Genomic DNA, 21,186 nt, shown 5'->3' on the forward strand with positions numbered 1-21,186 from the left:
TGCACCAAAGACAGTTCAGTTTTTTTACGCTTCATGTAATGGTTCCACTGCATTTGGGGGGGGGGGGGGGCAAAATAGCATAAAATCTGAGATGATTATCTGGTGAAATACAGTAATTTCTTCCCACTTTTCTTATACCTGCTCCCAATGGCTAAAAAGTCTTAGATAATGTTTTCTGGGCTATGAGGACAGTAGGAGAGGGAAGGGAAGAAAATCTAGGGATGTCATTCTTCTCTAAATTTCTTCCTCTTGTGACAAAAGTTTTGAAAATAGCTTTTGAAGGTGATTTGCAATTGAGACTTATTCTATGTAAAATTTGCACATGTTTGTTTTGCACAGAAAACAGCCTTTTCTGCGTGGAAAAATAACATCTCAACACAGAAATATAAATTTGTGCACTGAAAATGCTATTTTCTGAAAAGAACATGTTTTTTCTTATGCAGATCAACTATATGTGAACTTAATTAAAAATACATCCTCAGTTACATTTTCTGCACAGAAAACTGTAATAATATTTATTGCATAGAAAATGCTGCTTTGTGTGTAAAAAAGCTACACGTGAATTTGACATAGGATAATCTCAGAGTTTCTCAATAATCCAAGATTCTTTTCATCCAGATCTCTCACACTTGAATACTTTTTATGAATATTTTTGAATATTTTTCCAAACCTAATAAAATTCCATTTTGGTAATGAATTTCTACTAGTGTGATGGTAACTTACATCATTAGATTTTATTTAGAATCAATTACATAGAAGTAATCAGAAATCCAGTGGATTTTGTGTATTGCTATTGCTATGTACCTCCAAACTGGCCCCTAACCTAGACTTTTCTTGACAAAGTTTATTCAAAGAAGGTTTCTTTTTGCCAGGTTATCAGCTGGATTTCCATGACTGACCAAGATTTGAATCATTGTGTTCTGAAGTCCTAGTTCAACATAATTTACATAACCTCACATTCTTATTTTGTCCGTTACATACATAACATTCTCATAGGTTACTAAACATCCAACATTCTAGAAAATTCTTCTTTTAGGGTTTAAATATTTTGTTGATGACCATTGAGAAATCACTGTGTACTTGTTCTATACAGTTCTTACTCATTTCAATGAGGCATGCTACAGAATAATGTACATTTGCAGAACTGAGTTTTACTGTTCTCATCCTGCATGTATGCAAACATGAATATTCCAGTGTAGACCCTTATGACAGCTATAGTATAGTATATCTGAAAAAAATTCCAGATACTCATTTGTTTTTATGCTAAAAGGAAATTCTTGGCCTATCTACAATTTAGATGTTAATGCTGCATAGGAGGAAATGTGTGCAGGACCAAATGTGTGCAGGACCAAATGTGTGCAGTGCCCTCTGCAAACATGAGAAGTGTTCCGTTTTAACTTAGCAACACATAACTTCAGGGAGAAATAAAAAAAAAACCAATATAAAATATATTACCTTCTGTCTTTTTCTTCAGCGTTCTCCTCAGTAATGGAGTCATCTAGGTTCCTTTCTCTGTGAGAACAAACACATGAAAAAGAGAGAATGTCAGACTAGAAGTAACACCTTCAAAAGACATGCAAGGGATTTGTCACAGGTAAGAATGACTGGTAGGAAGTAATCAGCCGAGGGCTTCTCAGTTATTAAGGCGCTTTTATGTTAAATACAAAATATTATCCTAAATTATATAACAACTAATACTTCCAGTAAAATATCATTCTTCCAAGATTTAAAAATGTGGCACAAGATTTTTTTTACTCTCTTTCAGTGACATAATCAAAGCTAAGATTTCTCGAGAGTTCTAATGCTAACATATGTTTCAGTCTCTGTTTGGCTGGCATAGATAAAACACTAAGCATCTTGCCTGGCAAATCTTTGCCATAGCGAAGATGCTTTCAGATATTGCAAGGAGAGAAAAACAGGAAACACACCTCAAGCAAAGTACTTAATTGTTAATGTACCACAATGCTAGAAAAGGTTTTGAAACATAAACATTTAATGTGTTTTCTCTTTATATACTACTGAGGAATGAAACTTAGACAAGCTATTTCTCTGAACTCAAAATCCCAGGATTACTGAGTCAGCACAAACCATGATGATACTGGCCAGGGAATACTGGAGTTCCAGTCCAAAAAGGAATCCTATGAAAGCCTGAGAATAACAACATGATGCACCAAGGGAGTAAATCCCATAATTCTCTTGTTCTTAAAAATGTCGCTTATAATCAGACATAATTAAACTTCAGTGCAATTAATATGCCCCAGAGAGGAGTTGGAGTGAAATACTTTTTTCTGCAGAGCTCCAAGTAATTGTTTCTAGGCCCAGGGTGACTCTGAAGGCTTCCTTGTTAATTATAGATGTTCACATCAGTTAGTCTCCACAAAGTCTATGTAATGATGTGGGACTTATCTGTACTGGTCACAAATCCTGAAGTGGCCCAGAGGTCTCTCCTGGTTGTCTTAATGAAGCCTTCAGTCTTTAATGTGGGGTAAACAAGATTGAACTGGTTTAGCCCTGCACCATGGAAAGTCAGGGAGTGTTCTGAAGTTTCGCCAAAATTCTGGAGAAGCCCCAAATTTTGGGAAGAATGTGGACAGCAGACCAGCTCCAAAGTGAATGGATCAGCTGTCCGAATGTGTTGACACTGTCATCCCCTTTTCCCTGCACTCATCAGCACAAAGAGAGATGGCTCAAGTCTGTTGTCACTCCTATCACTGTTGGGGATGATCACAGAGCTCCCAAAAGAACTTAACACATTTAAGATAACAAAACTAAAAAATAGGCATACAAACTAATGGAACCAAGCAATGAGAAGAAAAACAGAAGTTTAATCAATATTCTCACCCATCTGTGGGAATTTCTGAAGTAAGTGTCAGACCCATCACTTGAGCCGTTGTTAGCAGTACAAGCAGAAAGGATGGCTTAGGCACTGAAAGGTGATCTCTTCTGTACTAAAAATGTTTATGACCTCTCGAAACATATGTAGATATAGTATTTCAACTGGAAAATCCAGTTAGCAACCTCCCCCTTAATATTGTTTTGACCATTCCTTGACCAAAATATTTTTTGATCTTTCTCAACCTGGTGCCCTCCAAATGTTTGTGACTGCCTCTTCAAAAAAACCCCACTCTTTTTTGGGGGGGGGGGATTGACGTAAGGTCTCTTTCACTTCCTTTGTGGAAATTTTACTGTCCTTTCGCATCACACAAATTACATGAATTGGGCTTTTAATATCTGCTGGGGTTTAGTTCCAGGACCCCTTGTGGATACCAAAATCCACAAATTCTCAGGTCCCATTATATGAAATGGAGTAGTAAAATGCTGTCCCTTATATAAAAAAATAGCAAAATCAAAATTTGATTTTGAAATTAATTTTTTTCAAGCCATAGATAGTTGAATCCGTGAATACAGGTACCACAGATGCAGAGGCTGACTGTTCTTTGACACCATATTAATGCTTATGGCTGCATCCTTAAAAAAAAGGAAATACTGGACGAATGGATTTTAAACACATGTTTTATGTTTTATATTTTATACTGTATTTAATTGGTTGTATTTTTATATGTTGTTGTTTTTAATGATGTATCGGCATCGAATTCTTGCCAATTGTACGCCGCCCTGAGTCCCTCCGGGTGAGAAGGGCGGGATAGAAATATTTGAAATAAATAAATAAATAATAAATAAATAAAATACTGGGATTTTTAGTGTGCTGAAACACTGGAGCTCTCTGGCAGAGATGGAGTGGTACCCATGGAGGATGCAGTGATACCAAAAGGACAACTGCATAGTGAAAAGCATACTTGAATATTTGGGGAATAAGTTCAAAAATCTTCTGCTGTCACACCAGCTGAAACACAATAAGCCAGCTACAAGCCTGGGTTGACAATACCTTCAAGAAGAGAAACATAAATATAGCAAAAGCAGCAGAGAATCTCAAGGTCACACAAACATCCCAATTATTCTTAGCTATAGTGTGGAGGATGTAACAATTGAGCAGAACTGTCCTACACTTCTTGACACATGAGATCTCATTGCTTCCAAGGTCTGTTATTCCCTGTCAGATTCTGTATGAGGTCTGATGCCCATACAGATCATTTCTGAAAATACTTAAAATATAGTCCGTCTCCAATGTCACTTTTTTTTTGCAAGATGGGAATGGGAGGGCACAAGGGGAGGAGGTGCATGAGCCAGAGGCATGGTTCGACAGATGGAAAAAGTTACTTTTTGGACTGCAACACTCAGAACCCTTCAGCAAGAATGGCTAATGCTCTGACTACTCTCTCAGTAAAAAGAATATCTATGAAGCCCCAAATAGTTTTGGAGACTCTTGAGTAGAGAAATCCATATCTACATATGTGTCAGAATAAAGGGAATGCTCATGAACTCAGTTTTGTCTCCACACCATATTCTTGGAGGACACAGCTCTGGGACACATTTTGTGTGAAAAATGTTCTGTAACAGCAAGGAAATTCACCAATATTGTCATTGCTCCTCACTGGCAATTTCCATAATTGTAGCAAAACATATTTTTCTCTCCAGTACTTGAGTCATGGGAACTAAGAGTCAACAACAACCTCTGTGGTTTGCCACTGAGGTTTTCACCATATCTTCAAGACGTATTGCAACAGACATAGCATTGGCCCAAAGTGATTCATGGGAAGCTTACAAGCATATTTTTCTTCTTTAGTACTTGGTCAGATCAACTGGCTTTTAGGGGAATGTTTACCACCCATGGCATTCTTCTATGACCTGATTACAGAGGCAATGATGAATCTCATTTTATATATCAAATAACTAAGCAAAGGTATTGTATCCCTATATCCAATACTATCTAAGAGGTCCCATCTTTAGATCTTACTTTTTGTCACGTGTGTGTATGATGGGATATACTATGAAAATTAAATACAATCTACTTTGGCTCCATAGTTCTTATCCTGGATCAAAGCTGTCTTTTGTCCAAATTCCCAACAGAGAGGGTCCCACTGATATTAACATTAATATTGGTGTACTTAGTCTTTAGTGGGTTTTACCCTTTATTTCCTGCATCATTCCCATTCAGCATTGGGTCTATAATTCGCTGAAATAATCTGAACTAGGGCTTCAATGGGAAGCACAGAGTTAAAGCCATCTTTTCTTTCCCAGAACCTGATCCAGAATTAGACCCCTAGATTTGTAATTAGGGGAGGGGGCTATCTTCAGTGAAAAACACAGCTAACACAATATGTAATGTCTGCTAAAGAAATAGCACTAGGAAGCACACATTATCCAAACATTCAATTGAAATATAGATAGAGCTTTGTTTGTGGTTTTGCTCATGATGCCAACTTTCAGATTCTGTTATCACATAAATCAGAACCATACAGTGAGTCAAAAAAGCAATTTATATGCATTAGAACAATACATGTAGTCAAAGGTTCAAGAACAGATGGATTAAACAACTCATGTCTGAGTGCTGTCTTTGAACAGAATAAGCTTGCAGGGGAAAGACATGATGGTGTACTCACAAATTGGGCGTAACCTTCTTTTTGTTCCTCTGAAAAACCAGGTCTGCCATACTTTCATAATCTGAATTGCCTTCCTCCGCTCTCCCTTATGCACTGCTAAACAGTAGCTCTCATCAGATCCTGACAGCTCCTTGGGAAGAGTTTCAACTGGGGTAAAAAGGGGTACAGAATAGTATACTCCCAGAGGGCTTTTGTGGGGGATTTTTTTATTTGTTTATAAGAAATAGGTACAGTCCTCTAAGTTCTTCTACAGATGATGATGTGCTCCCCTAGCCTTCCACAATTGTCTTCTGAGGGAGGTAATGCCAAACCTTCCTTGAACAAATCTTGCCACGAAAATCCCATGATAGGTTCACCTTAGGGTTTTCATTAAGTTACATTGTAACAAAAATTGACAGTAGCTGACAATGGAAGTTACATTGGTTTAGAAATTCTATTACAGTGTAGTATTTGGGCAACCACATCCCCTACCCTGAGATCTTCAGGAGAGGCCCTTCTCTCTGTCCCACCTCCATCTCAAGCTCAATTGAACGAGAGAGCGGGCCTTTTCGGTGGCTGCTCCACAACTCTGGAACTCACTGCCCAGGGAAACCAAAATGGCCTCCTCCCTGCTCTCCATCAGGTGGCAAGCTAAAGCCTTTTAATTCATACAGGCTTTTAAAGAAGAAGGTTTTTAAGATCATCAGGGGCGTCTCTGATTTTATATGCTTTTAATGATGTTTAAGACTTGTTTATTTGTATATTTGAAGTTATATTGCAACAACAGTTGTGGAAAAGAAAAAGGTTTGGATCATCGATGTCGCCATCCCAGGTGACAGTCGCATTGATGAAAAACAACAAGAAAAACTCAGCCGCTATCAGAACCTCAAGATTGAACTTCAAAGACTCTGGCAGAAACCAGTACAGGTGGTCCCGGTGGTGATTGGCACACTGGGTGCCGTGCCAAAAGATCTCAGCCAGCATTTGGAAACAATAGACATTGACAAAATTACAATCTGCCAACTGCAAAAGGCCACCCTACTGGGATCTGCACGCATCATCCAAAAATACATCACAAAGTCCTAGACACTTGGGAAGTGTTCGATTTGTGATTTTGTGATACGAAATCCAGCATATCTATCTTGTTTGCTGTGTCATACGATGATGATGATGATGATGATGATGATGATGATGATGATGATGAATAATTTTATTGCAAGACTCACCCCTTGCTGTGTCCATTAGATGCATGGTTTACTTGGGTGACATCATCCAGTTCTTGGCGTCTTCAAAGGTGAAACAAAAACAAAGAAAGTTTTTGGTAAATTGGGGGTGGGTTGGAGGAACACCCACTTTCCAGCAAAAATCCCTGGTAGGATTATAGAAGGGCAAAAAGAAAATACCATATTTATATTAATGATTTATATCTCTAATTTTATGGAGCCTAATTACAGGCACCAGATTCCATCTGATCTTGGAAATTAAACAAAGTCAGCCTTGGTTAGTGCTTGGAATGAATACCAGGTGCCCGAAGCTATATTTTCAAAGAAGAAACTGGTAAAACCACCTCTAAGTAGTCCTTATATAAGAAAATCCTAGGAAAAATTCATGAGGTCATCATAAATTAGCAGACAACTTGTAGACACATACACAGAGATATCTAGGTCGAGTGAGGACAATCAGTAGAGAGGATAGCACCTAAGCCCAAGGTTTCCAAACCTAACTGAGCTTCAGGCTCCAGGAACACTGCTGGAACAATCCCAGAATGTCATACCATTCTTACTTTGCCTGAATTCTTCTCACAGCCTTGTCCTGCAAAATAAATGAAATGAAATATTTTTCTGAAACTCACCTCTGGTCTTGTTTCTTAATTTTGGCTTTGTCCTGAGTGAAATTGTCCAGGCCTTGGTTTCTTCCAAAATGAAAAAAATAAATGGAAAGAAATACACATATAATTCAGAGATCAGGTAGTTGGAATTATGAATTTCAGATTCAAAACAAATAAGCCACCCAGAATCTTAATAACTTAAGTTGGAGTATATGCATGACAATTTTTAGTTGTTTCATTTTTCACCAAAAGAAAATTTAAGACAGCTAGAACTAGTAGTTTGGTATTAGCTGGTTGTAATAAGCAGTCTCATAGTAGCATACAGGGCTGTAGCCGGGGGGCAGGGAGTTAGGGGTTCAACCCCCCCCCCTCCCAAAAATTTTCAGTTTTTTTTTAAAATCTAGTTTACTCATGAATTTTAACTGGTTAACCAAATCTCCATGAGTGTCCACTGAAGTTTATCTGTCTTGAGTGTCCACTGAAGTTTATCAATGGAGTCTGATTTCTAAATTATTTTGTGTTATGGAACTACTCTTCATGATTTGCTAAAAAAACATTTCAACCCCCCCCCCCTCTGAATTTTTTTTCTGTCTTTGGCCCTGGTAGCATATTTTTAGCACTCCCCTTCAGGCATTTAACACAGGATCATCATTCTTTACACCTGTTGCCATCTACCTTTAAGATATGAGCAATGGCATTTGGCTGAGGAATACAGAAGAGATAGGTGAGCTAAACTGCCTCTCTCCGGTGGCCCTTGGGGAGTGGTAACTAAGGTAAATTCTCTCAAGGGTCCTTGGGAGCAAATGGGACTGATGGCTAACTCATTATGGAGCCTTTAAGCATCTGTACCTATATACTCATATATAAGTATAAAAATTTTAGTTTAAAAAACTCAACCTACCAAAATGGGGTCAACTGATCCATGTGTCACTAGAGTGGCAAAAGTCGAAAGCTTATTCTGTCCTAGGAGAACCTCTTAAAAAAGCAGTGACCTTCTCTATTCTCTCTGCTGTAATGCCACTTCTGGCCTTTTTTTTTTTTTGAATGTCTAGATAGAGAAATGGTGGGTCTGGGAGCAGTGCTGAGTTGGCAATAATTATGGACCGAAAACCTATCTTTCAACTTATACATGACACCAACTTATACATTAGTATATAGGGTAGTCCCCACCCCTGTGGTCATAGTGGCATAGTACCCTATCTTTTCAGATTCCCCTAGCAGAAGAGTGGGCCATCCTCTGTCGGCAGAAGACCTAGCAGATCTTCCAGCTGTTACCCTGTTTCCCCGAAAATAAGACAGTTTCTTATATTAATTTTTGCTCCTAAAGATGTGCTAGGTCTTATTTTCAGGGGATGTTTTATTTTTCCATGAAGAAGAATTCACATTTATTGTTGAACAAAAAAAAATGAACATTTATTATATACTGTACAATAATTGTCATCACAAACCAGCATAACCAGACACATTGTGAATCAAGAATTTCTTGTTACTACCATTATTTCCATGTACAACAATCTATGGTACGTATATTTACCGATCCTGCATGCTCCGGTGTTCTGTTCAGCAGGCAAGCTTCCAAACAAAAACTTTGCTAGGTCTTACTTTCAGGGGAGGCCTTATATTTAGCAATTCAGCAAAACCTCTACTAGGTCTTATTTTCTGGGGATATCTTATTTTCGGGGAAACAGGGTATTGTGAACTGTTTAAACCATTTTCTGTGTGTCACCTTTGTCTCCAGTCCTCTATCTTTCACACTGCAAGCATAACCCATACATAGCTTAACCTTTGAAAATAAATGGGGTAATAAGGTCTTCTGATACTTACTTCTGGTTGGTTTTAATCTCTTTGGCTTTGACTTTAATGAGGTTTTCCAAGTCTTGGTTTCTTTGGAGATGAAAATCAATAGAAGGAAACAGAGAAATATTTCAATGCGCAAGAATACAGCATTATAAATTCCATCTCCAAAATATATAAAGCATGTAGCATCTTTATAGCTGAAATTCCAGTATATTTATGGAAATTTTATTAAGCTAGAATTAATTTTTGAACAAAGAAAATGTTGACATGTTTAACCACACGCTGTCCTGTGTAAATATCAATTATGTTTTATGTTAACCCTAGTACACTAAATAGACAAAATTAAGATACACAATACAAAACTTGTACTGTGGGCATCAACCTTTAATATATGAAGAATAGCATGTGGCTGCTGCAATGAGATTTCTAATATATTATGGAATATAGGGGTTCCACCTCTTTAAAAGGGTGTTTCTATAAATAGAATCAAATGCATTTTTCCAGACACACAGAATTAGAAAACACATGGACTAAAACCAAAATAAAATTAGGAAAACTGAAATGAACTAAACATGCATTTCTTATAGTGTGGTGTATTTCCTCATTTCAATAAATTCCAATATTCAGGTGCTCTGAAATGGAGCAAACATATTGATTGTAGCTCTCTTGAACTCATAATGTCTTAGCCCAAATAAAAAAGTATTTTATTTTAAAGTAGGGGTATAATTCTTAACTAATTTCCTTGCTGAAGGAAGCAACAATGAATTTCCATTAAAAAATTCAACTGCAGGAAAGCATGAAAAATGGCACAGTTTTCAAAGACTATTTGCAGCCTAGAATTTCTTCTGCAATTGAGCTTTTAATACAGAAAAAAATTATGTACACAAAACAGCATCATTTTCTGTGCACAAAATATTATTTCCATGCAGAAATATTATTTTCTGTACATAAAATGTCATCTCCTGGGTGGAAGAGGCTGTAGTTTTGAACATCCTGTGAAAAAAAATCACACATGGGTTTCTTGCACAAAAGAGCATTTTCTATGCAGAAAAAATCATGTCTAATGTTTGCACAGAAAAGACCTGAACTGTGAAAATTCTCACCAATCCAGTCCAGAGATGACCCTGTTCTTTGGCATTAGTCTAGATCATTTATTCTCATTCTAAAATGACATCCAAATATAATAAATAATATAAGATAAATATATAATTATAAACATAATATACCTTCCAGCTCTGTCTGTAGTTGGAGGTCTGTTAGCATCTGTTTCATTGGATTTCAGTGGAGATATCTGCCTATAAAACAAGTAAAATAGATTTCAATAACAAAAATATTTTCTTTTAAAAACACACACACAACTAGACATTAGATAGAGAAATTATTAATTTTCCAGACAAACTAGAATATTATATCTTGGGACAATCTGATATTTATTATTGAGGAAAGCTCTCTTGGTTCTTGTTTTTTCCTTTAAAAAACCTGCAAGCAACAAAACCTGAAGAAGTCTCTCAATGTTACAATGTACAGAATTTTAAAGTCTAGCAGTAGATAAAAAAGGAAAATGTCAGAGTAAACTTGTGCCTGCATTTTATTTTAATTTATAGAATTACATGGAAAAACTAAGTTTTAAGTTCACACTTTGGGAGAAGAGATTGCAATGGTGAGCCTTGTGCCTCAAGGGAATGTTTTCAGAAACAGTCCTGAAAGGGTTGGTCAGGCTGTCTGCCAGAAAACAGCCAGGCCATTAGGTCAGGAGTAGACATCTAAATATAGAGATAAGTTGTGGCCAGGTTTACTTTGTGGGGTCATTGTGATGTTAGGCATGAACTGCAATCTTGTCCTCAAATTATTTTACTAACATGCATAAACAATGCAAGTTTTACCCTTTGTGTGAAAGTACAGTCAGTCTCCCACACTAATGGGTTCAACTTTTAAGGATTTGATTATATGCAGATTTGATTACTGTTTTTCCTAGAAATCTCTAAGTCCTCAAACATGATCTTATGATCAGTGTCCCCTGGATGTTAACCATTGGAAGCCTTAGAGATAGCTAGGCCCCATCTATACTGGTCATTTAATGCAGATTTAACTGTATTATATGGTCAGTGTAGACTCCTATAATACAATGTAACTGTATTGAGCTGAATTATATAAGTCTAGGTAAAGGTAAAGGTTTTCCCCTGACGTTAGGTCCAGTCGTGACCGACTCCGGGGGTTGGTGCTCATGTTCATTTCTAAGCCGAAGAGCCGGCGTTGTCCGTAGACACCTCCAAGGTCATGTGGCCGGCATGACTGCATGTTACTATAAGTCTACACTGACCATATAATAAAGTTCGATTGTCATCAAATGGTCAGTATAGATGGGGCCCAATAGAGAATACTTCTCTAGGCATGTGTAGACTGTCCAGTGTCATTCTATGGATACATTTTGCCAGATGTTGACCATAGAGTTGAATTGGAGCACTTAGAGATTCCTAGAGAGAATACTGCTCTAGGAATTTTTAGGTCATCCAGTATGATTCTATGGCCAGCTATTGAGTCAGCCTAGAGGAACTAGAGATTCCTGGAGAGATGTCTCCTGGGTGAAATAAATAGCGTCCCTAACCCACTGAATATAGAGGGCCTACTGTACTTAGAATCATATAATATTACTTAAATAGACAGAGGAAGAAGGAGCAGTGCTCAGTATTAGGTTGCCATTGATTTCTTTTTAGCAGGTATACTGTACTCATACAGAGTCAGATAAGGGACACTGTGGAATAGCCAAATAAACTAGCCTAAAACTGACTCCCCAATATTGCAACAGGACCTTTCTAGGGCTGGGTACACACTCCAGGCTTGTGGAAGTCTTGAATCTAAACAGGATGTACATGCCATGTGCCTGCCAACCAACAGAAAGGGGAAGGTAGACTGCCTCCACAGGATTCATGCTTATAGCAGTTCTGATAAATAAATGCCTAATTCACATGAAAGGTTGGCAGCAAAGTATGAACTGGAGCCTTGAATTAGACAGCTGTGTGCTACTGATGCTCTCAGATAAAGTTATCCTACTGCCAGGATTGATTTATGGTTCAGCTTCTGATACAGCTGACTGTTTCTTGTGGATCAGAGGAGACAACAATACGTCCTTTGCTACAGGCAGAAAATGTGTTTGGCCAGCTAGGTAGATCATCCAGAGAGGTAGCTGCAAATCTCAATTGAACCTTCTGTCAGATGCTGGCCTATAGACATGCCTTAAGTGTCAATAGGATCATCCAAATGACTGAACCCATAAATGAAACATTTGGGATCAAGATCAAGAAAAGTAACATTTGCAAGGGCAAAAGTATCTGCAGTGTGAATCATCAATTGAGATATATGAACATGCCGCCCAACCATCAGCATCTCAATGTCTAAGCCAGGCACTCTAGATGAAATACTATCGCTCTCCAGCATTTCTGTTCCACCAAATAAATCAACGTGTCTCTTTTTCGCATGAATAAAAGTTAATGCTGATTGAGTTGGCAATACAGCCGCTCATCATCAATAAGGAGCAATGCTAAAAACATCTCCACAAAAGCTGGAGAATATTTAAATAGCAATTCAATCACAAAGAACAATGAAAAAGTCAGTGACATAATGCCTCACAAATTAAAATTTATTTACTGAGGACAGCTTTACCTGGAGCATGAATACGATGATAGCACACAGAAATTTTAGGAACAAAGGGAATTAACCTATAGCTATGATAGAGTGAATGTTTAAGACTTCAGCATCAATATCATGAGCGTAGAAAATATGTGAACATGAACTATAATTACTAAATGCATTTCAGGAAGGTGATGTTGTTATTGGTGTGTTCTTTACTGATCTTAGATGTAGTCAATACATTATGAGTAAGAGTGTATACATATGTACTCAGGATTAATGTTCATTACATGCATTGAAATTAATATATGAGAAATACATAAGCATTAGAAGGGAAGTTTTTTTAAATACTTAAGTAAATTATACTTTAAATCCCAATTGGTAGTCCCAACTAAAGTACAACCACCAAATTAGAATGGCAACTAGACGCATAAATATTTCTGAGAGTTCTGTTGATCTACTTTACTTTAGACCAAATGTTAGGTCTAGAGTAGAGTAGATCAACACAACTTACAGAAATATTTATCAGTCCAGTCCTCATTCTGATTTAGGCCAATATTTCAATGGTTTGGATCCAGATTTAAGGTACATCTACACTGGAGCCCCGATGGCGAAGTGTGTTAAAGCACTGAGCTGCTGAACTTGCAGACCGAAAGGTCCCAGGTTCAAATCCTGGGAGCAGAGTGAGCGCCCGCTGTTGCTCCAGCTTCTGCCAGCCTAGCAATTCGAAAACATGCCAATGTGAGTAGATCAATAGGTACTGCTCTGGCGGGAAGGTAATGGCACTCCATGCAGTCATGCCGGCCACATGACCTTGGAGGTGACTACGGACAATGCCAGTTCTTCGGCTTAGAAATGGAGATGAGCATCAACCCCCAGAGTCAGACATGACTGGACTTAACGTCAGTGGAAACCTTTACCTTTACCTACACTGTAGTATTAATGCAGCTTGACTCCTTTTTAACTTCCATAATGCAATGCTATGGAAATCTGTGAGTTGTAGTCCAACAGACTGTCAAATAGGGCTGGTGCCTCACCAAACTACAACTCCCTTGATTCCATAGCATTAAGCCATGGCAGGTAAAGTGGCATCAAACAGCATTAATCCTACCGTATAGATGCAACTCTGAGTATGCACACTGAAATCAATGAAACCTATGTCACTTAGGACTCGCTTATGTCCAACTGATTATAACTGGTTGATTCCCAGAGCAAGAAACTCTTAAATCCATTCTAATTCGTTTTACTATCAACCAAAAAATGCAACCAGAATAAATATTTGTCCTGAACATAGACCTTTTAGGGCAGTGGTTCTCAACCTGTGGGTCCACAGATGTTTTGGTCTTCAACTCCCAGAAATCCTAACAGCTGGTAAACTGGCTGGGATTTCTGGAGTTGTGGGTCAGGTTGAGAACCACTTTTTTAGGGAACGCTATATAGAGAATGCTGGAGCAGATCCAATATGGATCATCTTATGTTCTTATTAGCCTATTCAAAATGGGATAATTTGCATAAGGATGTTAATGTAAGCACACACATATGCACAAAACAAGTGGCAATGCTGATGTTCTTTTCCGGTGGAAGAGTTCACAAAGGAAAAGGGCAATCTATTGTCAAAGCCAAAGAGGATTGCCTCCTGTCTCTGTGCTCTCCATACGTCAGTGACCGTCTGCTTTGGAAGGGCTAAGGCTATTTGCGTCCCGGTCAGCCCTCATGGGGCAATTTGTAACCCAGCCACTAAATGAAGCTTATACGGGAATAGCATTTGTTCCAATTCAGGAGGGAGTCTCCTTCTGTGCCAAGACGTTGACCAGACAACGCCAGACTGATTAACATTCACCTCACAGAAGACTAGACCACAAACAGGAGCCGAGGATTAGGAAACTAAATAGAGTCATGGCTGGTCGTGGAGGAGAATTTACAGTCTGCCCAAAATCTCCTGAGCTGCTCAGTATGGTGATTTCCAGAATAACGTTGAGCTTTAGTGGGCTTCAAGGAGGTGTTATGAGCAACAAATGTGGACTGGAGAAGCAACACCAACTTCTTTGGAGTGCATCTACACTAGGTATGGGCAAACTTGACCAAGTTTGCCCATGCCTGATTTACACAGTAGAATTAATGCAATTCTATACCATTTTAACTGCCATGGCTCCAGTAATGTGTAATACTCAAGATTAGTGAAGATATTTAAGATTTCACTGTGGCTGGCTGGCAAGTCTGCATTTCCCCATGACATCTATTATGTTTCCCCCTCCCTCCCCACAAAAATGAGTTCTATTTTAATAATCTTTCAAAAATAAACACAGTATGTGCTTGAGTTTTAATTATGAAGCTTCCCCTTGGCAACCGTTTGTGGGAGGTCCATCCCGTCAAGTCTCAATTCAGAGATGTCTTTCCAGCAACGAAAAGAGAGACCGTTCCCAATTAGGCGTTCCAAGCCGCATATAGTTTAGACGCTGACACAGAATAAGCCATATTGCAAGGTTGCCATAGGAACTGGTGAGTGCAGTCAAAGATGGTTGCCACAGTCCTCCACCAACGGCGAAACGGGAACAAAATGCTTGATATGCTAATAAAGACCCACCGGGGAGGGCGAATGCGAAATGAACGAGGAAAAGGATTAGGAAAGGTTTAAGCAAGGCTTTGCGAGTGGATAGCAGCAGCTGCTTTCCCAAGTTAATTCGTCGATATCTTATTCTCTAAGATCTCCAGGTCTGACAAGAGAAATCCTCCCTCAGCTCATTGTTTTCTTCCTGAAATAATTCAGGGCTCAAAGTTTCACAAGAGAGGAGGCAAGGGTTGCTCCTGGACTATTCCATAGTGTGCCGAAATAGGTTGCGAGATTTGGTATCCAGGCAATATTTATCATTTACTGGCTTGGGGACCCAGCAGTGCCCGGGTTATTTGAAAAAGGTAATGTTTGTTTTTTGATGCTAGGTAATATTGGTTTGGTAATTTCATAGATTCATAGAATCGTAGAGTTGGAAGAGACCTCACAGGCCATCCAATCCAACCCCTTGCAAGAAGCAGGAAAATCTCATTCAAAGCACCCCCGACAGATGGCCATCCAGCCTCTGCTTAAAAGCCTCCAAAGAAGGAGCCTCCACCACACTCCGGGACAGAGAGTTCCACTGCCGAACAGTTCTCACAATGAGGAAGTTCTTCCTAATGTTCAGGTGGAATCTCCTTTCCTGTAGTTTGAAGACATTGTTCCACGTCCTAGTCTCCAGGGCAGCAGAAAACAAGCTTGCTCCCTCCTCCCTATGACTTCCCCTCACATACTTATACATGGCTATCATGTCTCCTCTCAGCCTTCTCTTCTGCAGGCTAAACATGCCCAGCTCTTTAAGCAGCTCCTCATAGGGCTTGTTCTCCAGACCCTTGATCATTTTAGTTGCCTTCCTCTGGACGCTTTCCAGCTTGTCAACATCTCCCTTCAACTGTGCTGCCCAATTTGTAATGCTTTGCTTTGCTATTGTATTTTATGAATGCTCCCATTAGAAAATTCATAAGAATGTGCGGTAACTACAATGCCCGAAATCATGGGTCCACCCTCCCCAAACTCTGCCAGTATTCACGGTTGGCCATCTTGGGTCTGTGTGCCAAGTTCGGTCCAGATTCATCATAGCCGGGTTCAGTATTTTCTGAATATGGGTGAACCATAACTTCCTGATGCCAATGTCAGTCACACTCAAACCCTGAAGAATGCAAAGTTGCCTGTGTTGAGTCTAGGCAGTAGGCGGGGTCATGCTAATTCCACACCAATGGAAAGAGAAAGGAACCCTGGGAGGTGTCTTTGGTGGAGGAAGAACAGAAAATCCAGGAGGAAATTGTCCCCAAATGAAAGCCTTCAGTTCAGTATGGTGTTTGAGGAGGACATTGGCAGGGCTCTTGGACATGTTTATGGTGCTCTCCTGCAATGTCCTTCAAGGGAGGGACATGGGTGTCTCCTGCTTAGTGGGAACTATAGCCTATTTGTGGAGGCGGGACTCTGTCTCTGTGAGCGGACACCCATGCCACATACACACATACATACAGGGGGGCTCAGAGCAGTTTACATGAGTGGCATAAGCAATTAAACAACAATTCCAAACAACATTAAAACAACATGTCAACATTAGGTGACTATTGTGCATAGATCTAAAGCCAGATAATCATATTCATCAATTTAATGCCAATTCCAACTGTATTGCACAGATAGTAATACTGGGCCAAATGCTTGCTCCCAAAGCCAGGTTTTCACTTGTTTGCAAAATGACAGGAGGGAAGGGGCCGATCTAATCCCACTAGGAAGGGAGTTCCACATATCTGAAAGATACCCGAAAAGATGTTGGACATCATGCATCAGGCAATGACATATCTAGGATCCAAATCAAGGCAAAGCAGACCAAAGTCAGTAGGAGGGACTCCAGGGATCCCTGCATTGCCTTACATTGAACTATAAATAACAATATGATCATGTATCATTCAACAATATTTAGTTTAGAATAAGTAATATTTATCCCGCATAACTATAATACTGAATAATAGAAATAATTTAATACATGGTGTTATGCCAGAAGGGAATTCAAAAATGTGTCATCAAAGGCTTTCATGGCTGGAATCACTGGGTTGCTGTGAGTTTTCCAGGCTGTATAGCCATGTTCCAGAAGCATTCTCTCCTGACATTTCACCCACAAAAAAGTTTGGGGAATGGGATATCATTTCTTTGTTAAACTTTTGTCCTCTTGCCTTGGTTTTAATGCCAGAAGATGCAGATCTCCAAGAAGGGTTTGAAGAAAGAAGAAACCCAAGTGTGGAAAGGAAATGCCCATAAATCTTGTGCCGCAAGAGTCTGCCTTCCCCTTGATAGCTGTAGTATACACAGTTAGTCTACACTTTTTGTGCATTCTCATATTTCTTTGTGTGTTCAGATACTTCCATTCCTGCTCAGTCGTTATTGTCGTGTGCCTTCAGGCTTTATTTTCAATTTATTCAAACCCTAAGTCACATGTGTCCAATGTGAAGTCCACAGGCCAAATCTGGCCTACTGTGTCATTTTATATGGCCTGTGAGGCTTTCAATGCCAGGGCAACATAGTTACATTTATACAGTCTTATAATTAAAACTTGCCCTTTGAAGGCAACCATAAGGCTGGTGTGTGCCTCAGTGAAAATGAGTTTCATACCCCTGCCCTAAGGCAATCCTATTAGGGATTGGAGTTAATTTGTGGGGGAGATTTGTTTAAAGGGGCATTTCCCTTTGTCTTTCTCTGAGATAGAGAGAGTATCTAAAGCCACCAAGTGGGCTTCCATGGTATAGTACAGAGACATAGTCCAATGTTCAACCACTATATCACGCTCGCTCTCAAGAGTATTTGCCCAGAAAAAGACACAAATGATCCAGGTTTCTATACAAGTATGTATATATAATGTCTAGTTTGTCTGGACTTTGGGACTTCATTACAGGAGATATGTAAAACATTTTGTTTGTGTTATTACAACTGTTTGAGCTTAAATCTTTCTATCTGAAATCAGTGGTGCTGACTGCGTTTGTTTTTTGCTGCTTTGTACCATACAGCTGTGCCATAAGAAGAGCTAATCATCAGTCATATCAGCTTTCATTACCTTGTGGTAGGTCGATTATTTGCAACAACATTTGGCTTCGGAGATACGAGTTCTTTTGGAGATGCAACTGGTTCTTTTGGAGATGCAATCGGTTCTTTTGGTTCTTTTTGAGAAGCAATTGGTTCTGAGGAGTAGATAGTCCTGGAAAACAAAATGCAGTATTTATTTTTTTTAGAGAACTAGCATAACCTTAAGTCCTGTCTAGGGGAGAAATGCAGATTAGGAAATCAATTGATAAATAATTGCTCCTCCATTACAAAAAAAATCATCCCGCTGGAGTGTGTGTGAATTAAAATAATACATCCACGTACTTATTTACCTGGGAGTAGATCCTACCCAAGAAGGTTAGCATGGTTTAATTATTTGAGTGCTGGACTATGGGTGCATCTACACTGTAGGACTAATGCAGTGTGACAGCACTTTAACTGCCATGGCTCAATGCTATGATGTCATGGGAGATGTAATTTTACAAGGTTTTTAACCTTTTCTATCAAAGAGCAGTGGTGTTTCACTAGACTACAACTTTTAGATTAGCTGCACTTCAGTAGAGAGCCTGTATGAAGTAGTGGCTTCAATGTTGGACTACAACTCGAGACCGGGATTCAAATCCCTGCTTTTTCATGTAAACCCATTAGGTGCCCTTAGGCAAGTCAAACTGTCTCAGTCCTGTTAGTTCCACAGAGGTTATTCTGGCAAAAGTGCATATAGGACTGCAGCCAGAATGAGCCAGAAAGTAAACCTGCTTTTTCCAGCCACTGACCTTGGTCTCAAGATGTTGCTAGACTACAAATGCCATGAGCCCTAGCCATATAAACCAATGGTAAGTGGTGATAAAAGTTGCAGAACAATAACATCTGGAGAGTTGTGTGGTCCCTTCGAACATTATAGTCATTCTTTGAAGGTTTTCATTCAATTAGAAATAACATATGTTGATCTGGACACTCTTTCCAAGAAACAGTCTAAATATATGGAAATGAAATAGAATACATACATTTTTGGTCCACCAGTTTTCTCTGAAGAAGGAGAAACTCTATAAAGAGAAAGAAAATCATTACAAATGACAAATAATGGATTCCAATTAAATGCTGTTGTCAGTGGTGTGTGAGTGTGTGCTTTGTGTGCATATGCCTTCAAGTCGCCTGTTAATAGACACTGACCCAATGAATTTTCACAGGGTCTTTTTAGGCAAGGAATACCCAGAGGTGGTCTAGCCAGTTCTTTCCTCTGAAATATAGTCTACAGCACCTGGTATTTTTAACAGTCTCCCAAACAAGTAGAAATGAAGGCTGACACTGGTTAGCTTCCAAGCTCAGATGCAATCCGTGACCTGGAGTAATCCTGGAGCCCCTGAACATTATGTCCAGTCACTATGCTGGCTATGAATTCTGGAAGTTGTAGTTCAAAAAGTAACTTTTCCAAGTTCTGGTCTAGGGGAGCATTTGGTAGTCATTTCTCCATCATGCAGAGAACTGAGGAATACCTCTGATATCCTTTGGAAAACAACTGAGTGCACTTTAATTTTGTAGTTTGTTCCAGAAGATCATCCACAAATTAATGCAAGCAAAATTAACACGGAATGAAGACAACAGGAAGAAAATACAAACTTCATTCCCTTTTCACATTTTAAGCATAAATATAGAGGAGGAGTGGGAAGCATATGTACAACACAGCTATAATCCAAGTAATTAAAATGATATTTGGGAGTATCATAGAATAGCTTTTGTTTTGTTTTGTTTTTTTGCTATTGTCTGGATGAATAGTTCAAGGCAATTTTTCCCAGAATGAGAAAGCACAGAAGTGTTTAAGCAGGATCAATTATAACTCCTAAATCGTTCTATAAGAGTTGGCTTGTGACTCTTTAATGTGAACTGTGATTAATCTTTCCAAACTGCTAAGCTCTATTTCCAAATCAGGTTCAATGCTTTGGACAGCTCCTTTAAAGTTAAAATTCAAACTTGCGTTCTTTACCCCACTAGCAAGGAAGTCATTGGAGGTTATTGAAACTGTGGTCCACCTGATGGTGCTGGATCACAATTCCTATCAGATAATTAGACATGCAAGTTTGTTCTACTGACTCACTGGCACCGTCTGAGTTTCACTCATTACTGTCCAAGCCATTCACAGTCCACCTATGGGCTATTTCATCCGTGACATGCCAGTAAATCCAGATTTAAAACAACAAGTAGATGTAATTAATTATTTATTTGCTGCATTTATACCCCACTCTTCTCACCTCGAAGGGGACTCAGAGCAGTTACTGATGAGGAAACGCAGCTGTTTTGTGTTATTGTACGGTGCACAAACTCATATTTGGTGCACTCAGGCTTCTTATTTTTAGTTGTAGCCAGAATAATAAAATTGGCATATACATGGAAATGCAATGTGTGAAATAGTCACTAATATTATTTCAGGAAAAAATCCTGAAAACAAGCATTGTGTTCATCCTTACGGTTTGTTATTGACAGCAATTCCCGAAGCTGTGTTTGACTTGGTCCAGGATTGCCTGTATGAAGGAAAATGATCAATTAAAGGATTAATTTCCATGATGAGAATAAAAATATTTCAGAAGAAGTGTAAAGGGTTATGAATGATTCTGGAAAAGGAAAGGGCCTGAGGCTGTTAGGAATTGTGGGAGTTGAACTCCAAAACCCCTGGAGGACCAAAGTTTGCCCATGCCTGGTGTTCCGTCCCCCAGGACGATGGTTTGCCTTACCTATTGGTCGTTTGTTTGTTTTCCCTCCTTTACATTTTGTTTGAGCCTCTGGCTGCAAAAGCCTAGGAAAAATGGCTTGGAATCTGCAAGAGCTGGCTGCAGTTTTCTTTGCAGTGATTGGTCAAAGAATGCAAC

At 39.0% G+C, this 21,186-nt stretch overlaps 1 protein-coding gene across 2 annotated transcripts in view; it reads right to left on the reverse strand.

The window, feature by feature from the left end:
* scel (sciellin) overlaps positions 1–21,186 on the reverse strand; it is a 93,593-nt gene that overhangs the window by 17,852 nt on the left and 54,555 nt on the right. For both annotated transcript variants that reach the window (XM_008106872.3, XM_008106871.3), the window contains exons 9-16: positions 20,788–20,841; positions 19,330–19,368; positions 18,339–18,479; positions 10,332–10,400; positions 9,133–9,192; positions 7,333–7,392; positions 6,707–6,766; positions 1,456–1,512 (exon numbers count right to left, since the gene is read on the reverse strand). In XM_008106872.3, the coding sequence (XP_008105079.2) occupies positions 1,456–1,512; positions 6,707–6,766; positions 7,333–7,392; positions 9,133–9,192; positions 10,332–10,400; positions 18,339–18,479; positions 19,330–19,368; positions 20,788–20,841 (540 nt within the window). The remainder of the gene's footprint in view (positions 1–1,455; positions 1,513–6,706; positions 6,767–7,332; positions 7,393–9,132; positions 9,193–10,331; positions 10,401–18,338; positions 18,480–19,329; positions 19,369–20,787; positions 20,842–21,186) is intronic.

The sequence above is a fragment of the Anolis carolinensis genome, chromosome 3 (genome assembly GCF_035594765.1).
Source record: "Anolis carolinensis isolate JA03-04 chromosome 3, rAnoCar3.1.pri, whole genome shotgun sequence".
NCBI lineage: Eukaryota > Metazoa > Chordata > Lepidosauria > Squamata > Dactyloidae > Anolis > Anolis carolinensis.